Source organism: Bombus impatiens, unplaced genomic scaffold (genome assembly GCF_000188095.3).
Source record: "Bombus impatiens unplaced genomic scaffold, BIMP_2.2 scf_0633, whole genome shotgun sequence".
NCBI lineage: Eukaryota > Metazoa > Arthropoda > Insecta > Hymenoptera > Apidae > Bombus > Bombus impatiens.
Window position 1 is genome coordinate 768,510 of NT_177052.1, and position 18,428 is coordinate 786,937.

Here is an 18,428-nt window from a genome sequence, read left to right on the forward strand (position 1 = left end):
AACCGCGATGTTCTACATCATCCAACCGGCCCGTACCCGGCCCTCTTTCCCGTTATTTACGTTCCTGCCGAGATTCCGGATACTCCTTGAGGAATGCCCCGCGCGCGTACTCACGCCGGTGCCGCCACCGTGAAAACTTACGATCAAAGGGGACACACGGATTTATCTGTGGCAGGGAACGATGTCGTTTTGCGACGGGCTGCCTGATCTACGGGCCAGTTAACTGAGCGTTGCTCGCGTCGTTCTCTGGGCGTCATTTCGTGTGAATTTCCAGCACAAACACGGGTACTAGCATCCTCCTGGCTGTTTTTTAAGCGTCTCGTTGGACCTGATAAGTTCGATGGATTCTTGGGTTGTTGCGGTAATGTGGATGGGAGATGAAGTTCCGGAGATAGAGCGTATCTTTGTTTTTTTGCATGGTTAGTTTTTTTTTTAGAGAGAGAGATATCCTTGGTACGATGTAAAGTTTGTTAGAATGCTAAGGTACATCGATGCTGTTACAAGGATGGAATAATTACATTTTATTAGAAAGAAAATAATCTGACATTTTATCTTACAGATAAGTTGTTCTACAGGTGTGTCCTCAGGCGTTTGCGCAGTGACAATAATTTTGTGTAAGTAATTTTATTAGCAGATAGAATAATATAGATAGAATAATGCAACGTCGATAATATTCGTTCCAAGTTATTCTTCGTAAAGGAAATGATTCCTGCTGGTAGTACTGTTAGAAAAGAATATATGTATATATATATAACCAAAGGTTTTCCAAGATCTATTTTACTCATCAAGTTCAAATCAAATAAAACTACCACCTTTACACAAACTACATCGAACCTTATCTCACTCTTACAACGAATTCTTGCAAAGTACCGTTAGAACGTACGCGACCAAAGAATTTCCGAATCAATAAGACTTCTAAAATAGCCATTACTACACTAGTATTCGACAAATATCGCAAGCAAACAGATCCGAACTTCCCAAGCGATCTAAATTCCACCTCCCGAACCCAAATCAAATAAAACTGCCATTCTTCTCTGAACTTCGCCGAACATTTCGCCAGACAACTGGCTTCTCTCCATTACCGTCGCGATTCTCGTCATTTCGAACATATCTGTCGGCAGAGATTACGAGGTTGCCCTTAATGGACCAGTAAAGAACGAGCCATGATCGGCGTAACGGGCAAGTTTCGGCTGAGTTTACGTGAAATCGTCGATAAATCAGAATTAGGGCTCAGGGCTGCCGGGGCATGGTCGATTTAGTCAAAGGACGTCGAACCGTGAGCATAAGGGCGCCGCTGTCAGCGGACAAATCTCCGTTTAGAGGGGCCATTGTCAGAGGATTACGCGCCCATGCAGAGATCCCGAGGCTACGATCTCTCTCTCTCTCTCTCTCTCTCTCACTCTCGCGCGCGCGCAGAGAACCCGTTTGAGCATCGTCAGATTTCGGGTTTTCAATTGCACCGGAGAACCTGTTGAAGGGTGCCACGACGGTTACAGCGGCACATTTTACGAGATTATCGGCCGAGACTAATCCGGCCGAACGTTAACGACAGCCAAAGTATGCCCTTGGAAAATGTTTCCGCCCGATTGCCCCCCAACCGCGTTCAATTCCGATCGATCGAACAGGCTCTCATGAATGGATTTCAACGATCCAGCCGATACACGTTCTGATCGAGAAACCGTTGTGTACCCTTTCTTCGGGTTGGATAATATTGAATTGTGGCGTCGATGATTAGGAGCCAAGATGCGTTGATAATAGAAGCGATGAATTGATTGTTTTAATGGGGTTAGGTTCGTTGATGATAAGAATCGTTTCGGAAGCAGCGTGTCAATTTTTTAGTGTCTGACGAATAACGAGATTTATCAATAATTTGAAGATGAGTCTTGTAATAAGGAATCGTAATTTAATAGTAAAAATGATGGTTTCATCGTGATAACAGAAATGTTTTAGAGAATCGTTTTGGGAATAGCGTAAGTGTTTGGCATGTGTAGTATGAATTTTTCAATACCTTGTGTACAATAATAGCGTAGGTGCTTCATATTGTATCAGTCCTGAATAATCAAATTTAAATTTCGATTTTCGATATTAACTGCAAATTAAATCGTACTGTATCAGCCTCTTATCTAAAAGTATTAAAGAAACCAATATAATTAACTTATCCTTCGGAAACTGAAAAACGAAGTTCGATAACGACCAATATCCGAACCTAATTAACCTATATCATATATCATTTCACTTTTTGCGACACAAACATCGAGTGATTAATTGCATTACACAAAAGCTTTTCCCCACACATTGAAATCTATCTTTCCTATTTATCTACAAAGGAACCCCGACCCTCGATATCAGGATATCAAGGAAAAATCATGAATTATACATTGTCCAGTTCTTTTTTTATCCCGACTACAACATATTCATATTTCACAAAGCATATCAGAGGGAATCTCCTATTTTTCTATATTCTCATTCATCGCGTACACAACTCATCCTCGAGAAAACTCGCCCCCCGGTCATAAACGTATCCACATTTTCACAATTCCTGCGACATCGTCTACTCTTCCTGTCACAAATCCCACGTCCGCCTATAAACAACGTCACACGTCGTCAAAAAACGCCTGAAAACGCCGCTGGCTACCGGTAATGTCACCGACGATCATGCTCGTTTGGTATTGGTAGAGCATCGCGAGCGTCCGCGACATCGATGAAATGAGCAGATAAAAAGGGGACCGACCACCGAGGCGATCAAACGGGGATTTTAAAACGTGCCCGTGCATAAAGGGACACGTGTAAACCGGCTGGGCCAGGATATCCGCGAAAAATTCGGAAATGTCGCGCGACCGATGCATAGTCACGTGCCACGCGTCCATGATTACCAGGTGTTACGGTGGTCGATTAATCCGGCCGCGGAAATGGCCCCCAAACGGTTACAGCCCCCGTGACGAGAGTCCCGGGCTCGGTATACACGCAGCGGGAGTCCATTATGCCGGAATGAAAAAGGAAGGGCAGAGAGAAAGAAAAAAAGACGGATAAAAAACGCGAAGAAACGCACCAACTTCTTCCCTTCCAGAGACTAATTTCTTTGTTTGGCTGGTTGCCTCTTTGAAGGAGGTAGGGTGACAGCGCCATTAATTTTTGCATAAAAAGCGAGGGAGAATGAAATTAGTGAATTTAGATGGGTGATTCGTTTGGAATTCAGGAGCGAGGAACGAAGCAGCTTGTGATTAAATGTCTCTGGAATGATGGTAGGACAAGATGGACACGTAGTTAATATCGAATTTCAGAGAGCACCGAGAGTTGAATATACTTTGATCGGTTTGTGATAATAATATGTCGGAAGTTTGATTATTAAAACATTGATTAATGGAACGATCGATTATCCGAACATCGATTAATGGAAATTAAAGAAATATAACAAAAATGCGTGGGAAATACAACTTCCTCGTTACATACCAACGCTAAAATCCTTTCAATTAGCAAAACAGAATCGTTTATCAACGTAATAGTTCGCCATCGAGGAACGATATTCGGTAGAAATCTGAGGACTTTAAAATCCTGGTAACGTGGAAAAATGTAGCTCGACAAACCCTTCCTCCTCCCTTTTGGCCATCTCTATTCGGTCACGATAATTCTTTGTTTGACCCCCGCGCGCACTCTCACGTCGAGAAAAAACCATTAATTTCAGCATCAGAATGGACCGGGCCAGACCTCAGGTAGAAAATCGTGCGGGCCAGACATATCGACACCCTTTCCTGAATTCCAATGGAAACTCCCGCAACCGTCTAATGGAAGTTTCGCCGCTCTCTCGATGAAAGTGCACTCGTAGGTATGCCCCAAACAGACAACAATAAAAGAAAACCAACGCCAATGCCAGGGGGTGGAGATGGTGTTGCGAGAATCGAGACGATACGGAAGCCTTCTTTCTCTTCTGTGTGTGGGGAAAACGCGTCGTGTACCAGATTTCTCGGCGATCTCCGCGAATCGATCTAAAGAGGCAACCAACAATTTTGAGAAGATACCCGATTGCTCCAGATTTTATGGAGTATATTGGATTTTCATCGATGAAAATTTGTAAGGCGATTTCTCTTCGAATCGAATGAAACAACTTCCAGAAAAATCTGTGGAATTTGAAGTTTACAAAGTGTTACGGTATTTGCGCAGCTTTTGGAATATTCGTGGAAGGTTTCGCGCTCGATTATACGTTATTCGGTTGTTGTTAAAATAAGTCGGTTCGAGTTGTGGTACAAACCGTAAACTCTACGACTCTCTGGTTTCAGGCTTTAAAAATCTCTTTAAACTCTGATCGAGCTCTAAAATGTAGAACGTTCGACGATGACTATTAGAAAAAATCGACTGAAAGAATATCGAGAACAATTTTACATAAAATCGCGGAAGGTTGAAGGGTTGTAGAATCTTAGAGCTTCGTGATGTCAGTTCTAGAAACTTCATTTTAAGTTTCAGCTCCGAAACTTCGAAGATTCGAGCTATACATCACTACATATACAGTGTATTCTTCGTTATTATTTCGATGGTTTTAGACGTTGCATATGCATGAACATTGTAATTATCTTGATTCTCTCTTTGGCTATGCAGTTTCTCCGTAGTGCTCCACTCTCTGCCCGTAACTTCCCCGAACAGAACCAAACTTCCTCTTTGATTCTATCGTACTTTGTACGCCGGTGTATGCACAATATATGTATACCAGTAGTATGCATCTTCTCACGCTTCAAACTTCTGTCGGATTTCTAAAATCCATTCATTCGGAACAGACTCGCATACATAGAACAGATCTTTGATACCTTTCGTACTTTCTAAACTCTTATCTTGAAATTGATGCACGAGAATGTCACGTGTGATGTTTACGAAATTCATTCGCGTAATACAATCTAAGTATTCAGTCGATGCGAAGGTAATATAGATTTTTGAATGTTGGATGGGTAATACATCATAGTTCAGGATAAAATTATTTTATAAAGATTACTCTAAATAAAAGATTTTACAATGTGGATTATTAATAGCAATAGATATAATAAAATAAGAATTATCTTATAATCGTATTCTGTATTTATAAAGCATTGAACGTAGAAATCAGTATTGATTGAGCAATATTAACTTAACCACATAGCACACGTACACAGAGAGTGTAAACAACATCTGTATTCAGTCAGTTACAGCAAATGAACTTTAAAAAGGTATAAATATTGTATTATATAATATTTAAATGGAAGTAATATAAAGAAAGAACTATTCAAGCCGAACAATAACATCAAAATCAGCTTTTCTCTACGAAGATGGCGTGAAGAAAAGTTCCAAAGCAGTGCAAGAATTCTAACAAACGATAATAGACAACACATAATTGATTTACTTTTATAATATATTCGTAAAATTCACCTTCAACCGATTGCTTTGTGTAATCATAGATAATTAAATACTTTTAACAAATATTCAATTGAAATTTACGTTTCAGTTGTATGACTATGTGATCTTTCAATCAAGCTTGTCATTAGTACTTCGACTGCCACTCAGCATCATTAAAGGCACTTTCGAAGAGAAACCACGTGTGCCTTCTCGTTAGCGCATTCATACCTTTGACGAAATATATTTCAGAATTCCTCATGAAAGCAAGTTTGAAACAACTTTCGAGACAAATCTGATGTAATCTCGGCAAGATGGGATACTTCCAAGTCACTCGCAGCATGTGGACAAAGATCATTTAAAACAAAAATCAAAAACAAAGATCAAAAAGGGACATTCCAGAGAATATTTAAAAAACACATGTCCAAAAAGCAGTAAAGAATCGTATTACTTTTCGAACGACATTACATTTCGCAAAAATGTCCATCTTTCAAAATCTAATGCATATTCATCTTTTTAAGTAATAATAGCGCAAAAAGCACTTTTATGTCGAGAATATTCACTGATCATCCAATATTCCACGTATAAAGAACCCAATTAACGTATTGTCTGCCAGAATTAATGGAAGTGCGTATTCGAATGACATAAACAGTCATGCGCGTAAAATTTTTAATCTTTTTTTAATTCTACGATAATAACGTAAAATGAATACTAAATGCGCCATAAAACGCTTACACGATTTTAGTTTTTAATAAGATGTACATTATACGCATATTACAATATGTATATCGTGCTGAAACAAGCACAATAAAATGCAGTGCTGCGAATAAAATATAGTAAAACGTTCTTCTGGTAAGGAAGGTATTTTAAACCTCTGAATACTGTAGGGTAGGAATTTAAAAAATTTAATATTTTTGTAGAGAAATTCACACAAAATACATTAATGTTTTTTAATACTTGTCAATTGTAAGACGTTTCACAATATGCAAAATATCGTGCACGTGTCGTTAACCATGACAAATGTCACAGTTTGTATAAATTATTATTATTACCACTAGATGGGATAAACACTAAAATATGCCAAAAAAAAAAAGAAAAAGAATTATCTAAAAAAGAAGAAAATTCGTGAGAATAGGCCAACAGAATGCTCAAGCCTCTCCATTACGAAGCATCTTCATCTTAAGCTACTTTCTCAAGAATACGTACGTCAACTCGACGCAACGATACTAATTACGAAACATCCCGATCGGTCCACGAGCGGTATAATCGGACGTAATTGTTGTTTGAGCGAGTGATTAATTGTCGTACGGTGTTACACACGCTTGGAGGCGCGTTACGCTCGACAGCTCGCAGTGTTATTATAAATAATAATGCTAATCATCGTGCGGACGCTCCGTTTATCATCGACTTAATTATAGATCGGCGGATTAATTACAGCTACAGTCGGGGGGCCGTGACAGGCGAAGATACAACGATAGCGGCCTTCAGTGCTGAATAGACTTGGAAAACATTTAGACGTGAAACCACGCCGTGAAACGAATTAGAAGGTAAAATCGCGGCACACGGACGTAACATCGACTTTTATCAAATGATCTAGGTGCTTTGTGAGCAATTGGGGCACACAGCATAATAATTACGAGTCAATTTGTGTGGACAGGTTGTATGGTTGCGTTTGATACTAGTTAGATGTTTATCTACTCTGTTTTTCTTTGGCTGATTATCGTAATTGTTGTGCTTGGGAGTTTGTCATATTGAATAAGTAGTCCCCTGACGGCGATATGAAATTATCTTGCGTTTTACAGCTAAAAGTATTTATTGCGTTGATTGCGCTAGTTGCATAACCGCAAGTTATTCGTTCATTTTGTGCTCAATCAATTTATAATAGGTTTCTACGTTAACTCATATATTTAAGAAAAAAGGAAAGATTTTGAAACGAAACACGGTAAAAATGTATAAATAACATACACGAGGAAATTAGATTATTATGAGATTACATACATTAGCGTTGAAAATTTTAGTTACCAAAAACTCGAAGTTAAAACGCTTCGAATTAAAGAGCAGGATGCATCTAACCCTTAGAACAAATATCGTAATAAAATAATATAAAAGCTTCAGGAAAATTATGTATCTATTACTAATAATTAATAGAAATATATTTTTCCGACAGTTTAAAAGGAACTCGCTCTCGAGAGAACAGAAAATTCCCTCATTTCTTTGCACACGCTTTAAAACCTAAAAGTCATAAACTGGCTTCGAAATCACAGTTAATACCTAAATCCGTAGCGACCAAAAGTTACAAACTCGAAATAAAACGATTATCAACAGCTTCAAGTATCGAGTGCAACGATTGAGCTAGGGAACATTCCTTCGCAGGAAATCGAAGATAAGACGACACGGTCGTTCGACGCCATTAGACGTATCCTTTGCAACGGAGGTGCGCGCGTGCACGGAATTGGAATCCCCGGGGAATGAGGGAAGCGTGCCAGGTCCAGGAGACACAGAACTCGAGTCTCGAGACCGTGTACCGCGGCTAAACGAAGCTTCGCGAGACCCGCTCGAAGGCGGTAAAATATTTGCGGTTAGCCGACCGTTTCCCCGTTTTGCGGCAGCGAAATGTAGCAACTGCCATCCAGCCGGTTAGTATATAGTGGCGAACCTCTGCGTATTATGCATGGCTACGGGAAATAGTTGCACGATGAAAACCGCCCAGCGGTTGCCCCGTCCGGTCGCCGACGATTTTAGGTCTTGCTTCTTGCGACGAATCGTCTAAAACGACACGAAACGTGACAGAATTCGTGAGAGGATCCATAAAAACAGGAAGACACTGAGGTCTACTGGAAAATGAGGAAACTGATTCCTTTCTAACGCCACAACTGTTGGACAAGAATGTCTGAGCTTGATATGGGCACATTGGGAAATACAAGAAAAATATATGGCTTGACAAAGAAAACGTTAAAATTAATAATTTCGTACTTGACATCGTCTGCCATATTGGCAACCTATTCTGGGATAGATACATGTTACACTCATTCATTGTTGTTGTTGTCAAATATAATTCTATTTTGTAAAATCGTGGTCTTCCGTGAACTTTCATCCTCCACAACTGTGTGCTGGCTGTTCGAACATTGTTAAGGACGTAAAAATTAATGTTATAATGAAAAACCTACGGTACAATGATTTATTTTTTGTTTAGCCTCATAATACTCTGTTTGTATATTCTAGGAAACGTATATTCTAGGAAAGATAAATTGTCTGAATCTTGTCATTCTATTAGGAAGTTGTTACATCTTTTCTCGTTTCAATTGTAGTTGCAATGATTATTTATTTCAAAGCGAACAAAGAAATAAAACGCATGAAAATAATACAAAACGCGTCGTAATATGTACAATGGAACGTAAGAAGAATGTGTCGAGATATGATAAATAATATTAAAAGGAAATGGTATTTGACGAAGTAGAAGAACGTCTGAATTCCATGAAAAGAGTTAAAATACGGAAAAAGCTTTGAAAGTGACAGGCGCATCGAAACATAGCAGAGTGGCTGAAAATGCAGTGAAACATAGCGTGAAGCATCGATAAGGGAGGAAAGTGAAAAAAATCCGTCGGAATTCGATGGAACGCGTAATAGTTGAAACGCGACAGATAGCATTAAAACAAAACAGACAGCATCAAAACACGATGGAATCTGTGAAAAATCGCAAAACAAAATAAAATGCCCATGAAACGGGCAAAAATACGAAGAAGTCTTGAAAAACGCGACAAAACATAATGGAATGCGCGAAACACAGCGTGAAGCAAGAAAAAAGGAGGAAGGTAGAAAAATCCGCCGGAATTCGACGAAATGCGTCGAAATGTGACGAAATGAGCCGCTGTTCGCAATTGAAAAAGAGAGAGGTTGAAATACGATGCCGTTTAGAGACATGTGGACGGTTTCGCGAGTTCGGCCCGCGCCTACGGTGCGGTGACACGCGCAGTTTCACGCCGCGCGAGCAACTATGCGGGCTACCGCGTTTGCACTCGAGGAATCCGAATGGGACAGCGCGCGTGTCCCTCGATTTCACGCGCCGCCAGGCACGGGACATCGCGACGAAAAAATTTAATTACAATTCTCGGCAGGGTTGGTCGGCACCGATGTCGAGAGATATACCAACGAGAAAGAAATCGCGAATTTACTCGGCTCTCCTCTCCTTTCTTCTTTTCGCTCTCGTCACACTGTTCGAAAGGCTGTCCTTCGTTCCTGGGGGAGGATAATCGAGGCGGCTCGACGCGTCTCTCCTTTGAACCAGCCAAATCGGATTAACTTGGATCATTAGCTTGCTTATCGGCTCTGATGAATTTTATTAAGCCTCCTAGCAAGAAGAATCTCCAAGTACACAGGACCAAGACGCGACAGCGGGGACAAAGTTTCTGGCGAACGTTTCGACGGGAACGCGGAGGAAGGAAGCTGCGCGGGAGGAAAAATCGAGTTAGGACACAGGAGATATTGATCGTAGCGAAAATGGCCACGTGACGCGTTGGATATTCAGGAGATGCGATTAAATAAATAAATTATGGAATTGTTGGTTTATGAAAGGCCGGTTTAAGGGCTTAGACGTGCAATGAAACTCTTGCAGACAGATCCATTCATAGTTACGATTACAGCGAAGTTAAAATATATCTTGAACTAATAGCTTCTTCACATAAATATCTTTTAGCTTTCCTTTCCATCAAAACCTTTTTTATATATAATGAATAGTTGTATCGCATAATAAAAAATATATATTGCTATTAAAAAAATATACATGTCCTTTACGTATCGATCTATAAAATATCTTGATTCGTCAGCCAATAAAAATTCTACACTTTCATCGAATAGAAAATAAAATGGAGCATTCATTTGCTCTCGAGCAAGAAAAAAAGCATAGACAAAGGTCGTTGAAGTTATGAGACCTCCAAGTATGAGATGCATACAAGAATATCAGAATTGGAATGCTGAATTTATTAAAAAGTATACAAAATTTGAGTTACATCGGAACATTCTGATAGCATCCACGTGGCACGTTGGACATTCACGAGGCGACGAAAAACGTGCTGAAGATACGTGGCAGGAAATGTAGGACGATGTCTCCCGCAGACGTTACTTGGAAAAACATGGAGCTTCCTCAAACACTTAGCTCAGCCGTTACGATTGTTTTCCTTGCCGCGTGCTACTGTTTGCACAGCCTAATCGAAAAATCATAAGCACCCGTTCCTCCTTGTAGTGGTTGTTTTATGGAAAAAGGGGTTGGTTTTATCGGGAACGCTTGTGGAAAAACAGATACTCGATCTCTCGATGATGTGTTTGTTGGATGAGTTGTTATTGGTCTTTAGATTGCCGTGATTAACGCGCGAAACGGATGTGATCTCCCATGGGAGTGGGTTTAAGTTCTTTTGATTGATATTGTTATGATTAAAAATTGTAGTGTAATTTAAGTAGAAGTAAACAGAAATAAACAGAATCTGTGAAGCGTTAAACTATTAAGTAAAATTATCAAATTTCCAAATTTTCTAATTTCTGAATTTGCAAACTTGTTAATTTCCAGATTTCAAAATCTTCGAATTCGCGAACTTCAAAATTCCCAAATTTTCATTTTGTGATTTTTCGAATTCATGAGTTTTTATATCCACGAAATTTCAGCAACCTGTATCGCAATAATTAAGGTAATTTTAATGTTAGAAAATTTGTATATAATCTGTTTACTCGAAAACGAAATCGAATCTAAAACGAAAATCCCTGTATTTTCAAGGGGGAATTAGGGTGGTTCTAATTAGAATAGTACACGTGTAACATGTGTGTGATATCGATCGAATATTGATTACATGATTTGGCTTGTGTGAATTGAAATTGGATTATCAATATTAGCTTGACGATTGACAGAGATAATTGAAATATCGGATGCTGTACATACTTCACATTTTCTCACGTTGTGAAAGTAGAACAAACAGTGATAGTTTCTTGTCCCTGCTTATGATCGATTGGTTGTCTCTCTGCACGACTATTTTCAGAATCATTGGCAATTTGCCCATGGTAGAAATGGTAACAAGGTTCCGAATAAACAAACTCGATTTCCTCTACAGTTATCGTGCACACGTATGTAATCATCGAGTCTGATGATCGACATATTAAACGAAACTGGACGTTTCACTCATTGCCAGAAATATATTTCTCATTCGTATTTCCTCAAAATATTTTTATACTACTATGAAACTTTAATATATGAATCATAAGGGATGTTCTGACAACTAAACGGGGTCACTCTTTTTTAGTTATAATTATTAATACAGAAAATTTCATGAAGATTTTCAATATTTACTTATTTCAATATGGCTGAAATATTCCACTAAAGGCTGTGACTATATATGTTAATTATATATATATAATATTTATTAATAAAATAATAACATATATATAATAATAATAAAAATTATATATATAAGGTTATTTCGTAATATATATTAATAGTTTTGACTTTTGTCTGATCTATATGGCAATCTTAAATAAATGAGAGGAAACTATTTCAAGCCGTAGATATTAAAAAAAAAGATTGTAAGTTATTTGACTATTGTAAAAGAGACTCGTGACTGGAAAAGTATTGGAAAACACTGACCTAAAAGAACTTACGAGTAGCATCAAATCTAGTTTTGACACGCAAGATCGATCTAGATATCGATAAACAGCGAAGCAATCGTATCTTTCGTTTCATGAGATTATCAAAATCACTTGCGAAGACTCGGCCACTTCATTAGAAACGGAAGTACGAGAACCTCCGAAGATCCGCTTTGGAAACTTCTATGGTCCTGAGTGTCACTGACAATCGATGTACCTGCACCCGTGTATAACGCAATACTGTTTAGCGGTCCACAGACCGCAGATTTAGATAGGGTTACAAACAACTAGATCTGACCGTCCCAGTCCCTAATTATCTTGACGGCGGCCAGCTGCGAGCGAACAGGTAGAAATTCCTGCGAGGCAAGAAAATGAAGGAGCAACACGAAGGGGGATTCATCAGCGCTTGTGATTTGGAAACAAATGTATATATGTAACTTGTATTCTTTTTGATACATACTTTATCATGTTTTTTTTTTATATTTTTGTTTTATCTAAATACGACGGGATATTTCATCAAATGATTTGAAGCAGCGAGGATCAAAAGTGAGTATACGCAAATATATAATAATACAAAACTCATACACGTATGTTGCATAAATTGAAAATTGATTGGAAAGATATAAGGAAGATGTAAGAATAAAAAACATAGGTAAGAGTCCGTAGGTAAGTCAAGATTATACGAATCACAATTTTAACTCTCACTGCATTTCAAAGAATGTTGTTATGAAAGATATTTAGTATAAAGAGGCGAGATATAAAGAGATTGAAATGTTATCGATCCCAGATATCGATTTGATTTATAAAATTGAGATTTACGCATGACCTATCACTTTCATTGTATCAACTAATACTAGGAAAAATGGTTACAAAGAAAAACGTAAAATAAAAAATTGAAGAAAATTATGAAATAACGTAAGAATCTCAGAATCGTTTGAATAGAACATATAAAAAGAATGATAAAGTACTTCTATAGAATTGTTGATTAATATATAGATACTGTGGCAAGATAAAAATATAACCAGTATTGAAAATGAGAAAAATCCTTCAGTGACTTTGTAAACCATTCGATGTATTCAGTGGTTCGACGTGCTGTTATAAATGAGATAATCTTTAATATTCTATGATGGTTGATTTACTATCTGGAATTATTTACCCGAGTGATTCATATCTGTCTGACCGGAATAAAATATATTTCTCGTACTGGGTCAAATTTAACAAGAGAGAGAAAAAACGAGAATAATTCTATCGCTTTTATAGATTCGTTCGTTTTGTAGTCCAATGGAATAGCTGTCGATCGCGACACGAGTATAATATTGGATTTTGTCATTTTCGCGAGTGCGATATAGGTACTATCTACCAATTTGCTTTCATATAACCATCGATTTCTACTTAACACAAGTATTTTCTTTTTTGTGCTCCCCCAAAAAATAAACAGGACAATTCTATTTTTTATAAATTTTGCAATTTCGTTACGGAGATACATTATTAACGTTCATGTTTTAAGGAATAATAAGACTTACTCACATCAATTTATACTTTGTAAGAAAACGTACAAATAGTCGGATTTTAAGATAAATTTTTAAAAATAACATGTCCCATAATTAATAGTAATATGCAACCTCGTGACTTATCCGCTTTTATGAGATTGGTCATTGTAACAGTTGAATACTTGATATTAAAATATGAAAAGCACACGAGGGAAATATTGATATCATCTGATCGCTAAGAAGAACAACGGCAATAAAAAGAGAAAACTTCGCGTCGACCAAAAATTACAAATGCAATCCAAGTGAGGTTTTGGCGTTTCATTCCAAAGCTAGAAGCACCGAGCTTTCATTTCGGCGTCGGTAATAACGTATTTCGAGGATTTAATTATTCACGATGTCCTCTGGTCTGTCGGCGGCATATTAATAGTATGCTAATCAATCGTCATTAATGGATCTCCGTTACATCGAGTTCGTCGCGACGCAAACCTGCGAAAGAAAGCAATAAGACAAGAAGCTATTTGTTTGGTAGACCATTTTGTTGCTTCTCGTAGTCATTTACTCTCCTCTCTAATTGAACGCTAGCATACACCGAGAAGTAAAGGGGCTCGCGAGAATATTTAAGCACTTGCTGGCACCTTTTATGAATATATTATATGCGATACACGAAACATTCTAAGCTTAGCACTATAATGAAATCCGATTATCGCGATTACACTACTAAAGTTTTCAACAAATGTAGAAACGTACGAAGAAGCAACAGGATATTTAGCGAAAGCATATGTATATTTATAATAATATTATAATAAGCATATGTATATTATCCATTATACAAATAAACTTCAATGTTCAAAGGGATTATCCATTAACATACTAAATATATAGGGTGGTTGGTAACTGGTGGTACAAGCGGAAAGGGGGTTATTCTACGCGAAAAAAGAAGTCGAAAATATAGAATAAAAATTTTTCGTTTGAGGCTTTGTTTTCGAGAAAATCGACTTTGAATTTTCGCTCCGTACGAGTGCACTTTATCACGTCTCCTTATAACGGATCTCACTGTAGATCGTTGTCTCGATGGAAAAATTAAAAAAAAAATTAAAAAATAAAAAAAAATTTTTGTTCTATATTTTCGACTTCTTTTTTCGCGTAGAATAACCCCCTTTCCGCTTGTACCACCAGTTACCAACCACCCTATATATTTAGTATGTTAATGGATAATCCCTTTGAACATTGAAGTTTATTTGTATAATGGATAATATACATATGCTTATTATAATATTATTATAAATATACATATGCTTTCGCTAAATATCCTGTTGCTTCTTCGTACGTTTCTACATTTGTTGAAAACTTTAGTAGTGTAATCGCGATAATCGGATTTCATTATAGTGCTAAGCTTAGAATGTTTCGTGTATCGCATATAATATATTCATAAAAGGTGCCAGCAAGTGCTTAAATATTCTCGCGAGCCCCTTTACTTCTCGGTGTATGCTAGCGTTCAATTAGAGAGGAGAGTAAATGACTACGAGAAGCAACAAAATGGTCTACCAAACAAATAGCTTCTTGTCTTATTGCTTTCTTTCGCAGGTTTGCGTCGCGACGAACTCGATGTAACGGAGATCCATTAATGACGATTGATTAGCATACTATTAATATGCCGCCGACAGACCAGAGGACATCGTGAATAATTAAATCCTCGAAATACGTTATTACCGACGCCGAAATGAAAGCTCGGTGCTTCTAGCTTTGGAATGAAACGCCAAAACCTCACTTGGCACCCTGTATACTTAGTAAATATATACTTGCGGTAAACTTCTATATACATTTTCTGGTTGATTCTACATTTTACTGATATAATCATAATAATTTTGTCTCGTTAGAATGCTAATCAAGTTTCAAGCAGTTTCATATAAGACACATAATATATTCAGAAAAGCTTTCTATGGTAAGTCTGCAAATACTTTCACGAGTCACTGTACACGGGGCTAATTCATAACCATCAATTACTCGACTTCGTCGCGAGGACGTGTGGTCGATAGCTACGTACTCGTAGTGGAGAACTCTTAAGCGTTATTGACGTGTCATCGAGCAAGATGCAGCAGCAACGTTTCCGCGTTTAATAATTTTACAACATTGTTCGGTGGCAGCGTTTTGCCTATCTACGTCGCAAATTACGAACACTCTAGCGAACACGTCGTTCATCGCGATCCTGCATCGATAAAATAGCGACGCAGTCCTTCGAGGATACAGGATACTCTTGACGTTTTATTCTTGCGCTCTGGCCGCGTTGTAACGCGTTTTATTGCACCCGTTGCGTTTTTATTGCGCCACTTCGACCACCGTCACTCCGAGGAAATGCAAAACTATTAAACCGACGTTCCTACCGTGTGGCCACATCGCATTGCGAGGAAATATGCACGCTGCTTAACGACCAACCGTTCAATTCTCATCCTCTCTTCTTTCCTCGTTTTTTAGTTGTCTGCCGATGCATCGACATTCGACTAAAAGCAATTTCATTTAAATTACCGGCTTCTTGTGCGATAACTTTGTCGAGCGAAAACGAGCAGAAAAGCATGAAGCGAGTACTGTGAACTGTTTTGGTATATCGTATAATAGTGAGTTATTTGGAAAGTTTTTGACAATGGATATATTAGGTTGTAACGTAAATTTCTCCTCTTTCTATATTTTATTACACGATATTTATGAAATAGGTTTGAAATATCATTTAGTTTCCGATATGTTTGGAATTTCATGAAAAATAGCAGGCGTCACCTGTCGTAATACGTTTGTATCAAGCTGAATAAAATGAAATGAATTTTTAATTTTTAGACATGAAGTTAATAAGATCATGTTGATCTGACATTGATCCGAGATTGATAAGAGAAACATGTCAGTATTGTTATGTCAATAGGAGGAGAAAATGAGACGAACATACATATGTTACAACCTGACACAACGGTTCATGAAATTATTTCAATGCTTACAGAAAATTTTATAAACATTATACATGTTATACAAAAGATCTTGAAATTTTATTGACATTTTAATAATACATTGAAAAAATTTGGCTGATCGTAAATTCTTTATCGAATATTAAAATGCAAAATTTAATTAAACGCTATTCCTATTTTAAGAGGAAAATTGGAATTAATTATTTAAAATGATGTCGTTCGTCACTAAAATTGCATTGCGGGTTGATGTGAACTAGATATTACATATATAGTAGATCTAATTTCATCTCACCTACCAAATATAGCACAAGTACAATAGAAGCTGTATTATTACCAGACTATCGATTATGGGAACAATCAATTACCGGGACATTAATTGAGAGAAGATTTGAAGATAACCAGTCGTTAGAAAGATTGAGAAACAAGAATAGAAATTGAAAAAATTGTTATATTTTTATTCGAAAGTGTCTGTCTCTGTTTGATATTAATATTTATAGAACAGTCAACAATAAACGATTTTTGATACGAGAAAATAATTGTTCTGTTATTCGAATAACGTATGTTATGCATCATTCATCCTTTTCTTTTCATAACATTTCCTCAATGATGAAAAACTGAATACCTGTACGATTTGCAGGCCTGAAGTAAGCAGGTTTCGAAGCGATGATTTATTTAACATCGAAAGTCATCGAAAGAAACCAACCATTATTCCATGAACCGTTAATTCTACAAAAATACACGGTCTTTAAATTTCTCTTCCATTTCGCAACGAAATTTTCAAACAATTCAATATTTCCTTCCATTTAAAAAAGAAAAGCAATTCGACCTGTCGTCGAACGCAAGATGAACAATAATCGCGATGGCTACGTAGAGTTCTATTATCAAGAGCCACCGATATACGCATGTGCCTTCGTCGTTCTTTTCCAATCGACTAATGCAACCCCCACACAAAGAGCTTTCACGAGTAATTTTCAGGTTAAGTGAGTCGGAACAGCCCCATTTTTCTGAATACCTCGCGATCAACCTGCTACTCGGTCCGGTTATCGGTTAGACCGTTGTCAATATGTTCGCCTGCTTTTTAATTTATATCGCGGATGGCTGCGTGGATTAAGAGTTCGATAGAAGTGTCGATTTTTGAAGATTACAGCTAAAAGAGTTGCTCGCAAGATGGGCAATTTATCCGAGATAATCGATTCGTCTCGTTGAATATTAAGAGGAAGATAAATTGCGAATAAGTTTTTATTTTTATTATAATGTACCACGTTTTAAATCTACGTACGCGTAACATCTTTGAAATTTTAGACACAACTTGCAGAAAACTGCGCTATTCGTAGTTACAGACTGCGGCTTTTTATACAACGTTATTACTATGGTCATGACTTAGAAAAAAAGAAAAAAAATGAAAATTGAATAGCTATTTCTTTCACCTACCAAACATTACCCGGATACTTTGTATACATTTTTGTGCCGCATACGTTCTTGCATTTTTAAATTCGCCATGAAAGCATAGGTTTTCGCAGTGAACTTTCAGCGTAATTTAAAGTAAATAAAGAAAAAAAAAACAAAGCCAATCAAAGCACTCACAGTTTTTCGGCGAGAAGAAGGCTGGCCAGGTCTCCAGGAATCTGCGTGAGTCCCTGTTGAGAGCAGTCGACCTCTTGACCGGTACACGTGCACAACCACGGGCATCTACCACTGTTCATCTCCTCCATCGTACCCGACAAACTTCCGAGACCGAAGTTACCGAGGGCGGTACCATGAGAGGCGCCACCGCCCAGCACGGACAATATCAGCAGAAGTCCCCAGGCGCAGACCACGGAACCGCAGCTGACGCCGAGCAAACGCAGCGACCAAGCCGGCGTCATGGCACGTGCCATCGCCAAGACCTTCCGATTAATGTCCTTCACAGCACGATTAGGTCCCTCGAGGATTTTGGCGATGCTCCCGGCCCGGCTCTTCGGCCGAATATTGTTCGGATCGTACAGACTGAAGCAGGCTGCCTCGTTGCCCGCCA

General features: G+C 38.0%; 1 protein-coding gene across 2 annotated transcripts in view; it reads right to left on the reverse strand.

Moving 5' to 3' along the window:
* Positions 1-18,320, reverse strand: part of LOC100748420 (protein slit) — a 592,701-nt gene extending 574,381 nt beyond the window's left edge. For both annotated transcript variants that reach the window (XM_012389069.2, XM_012389067.2), the window contains exon 1: positions 17,999-18,320. In XM_012389069.2, coding sequence (XP_012244492.1) covers positions 17,999-18,291 — 293 coding nt within the window. In that variant the 5' untranslated portion in view covers positions 18,292-18,320. The remainder of the gene's footprint in view (positions 1-17,998) is intronic.
* Between the last annotated feature and the right edge of the window lie 108 nt (positions 18,321-18,428).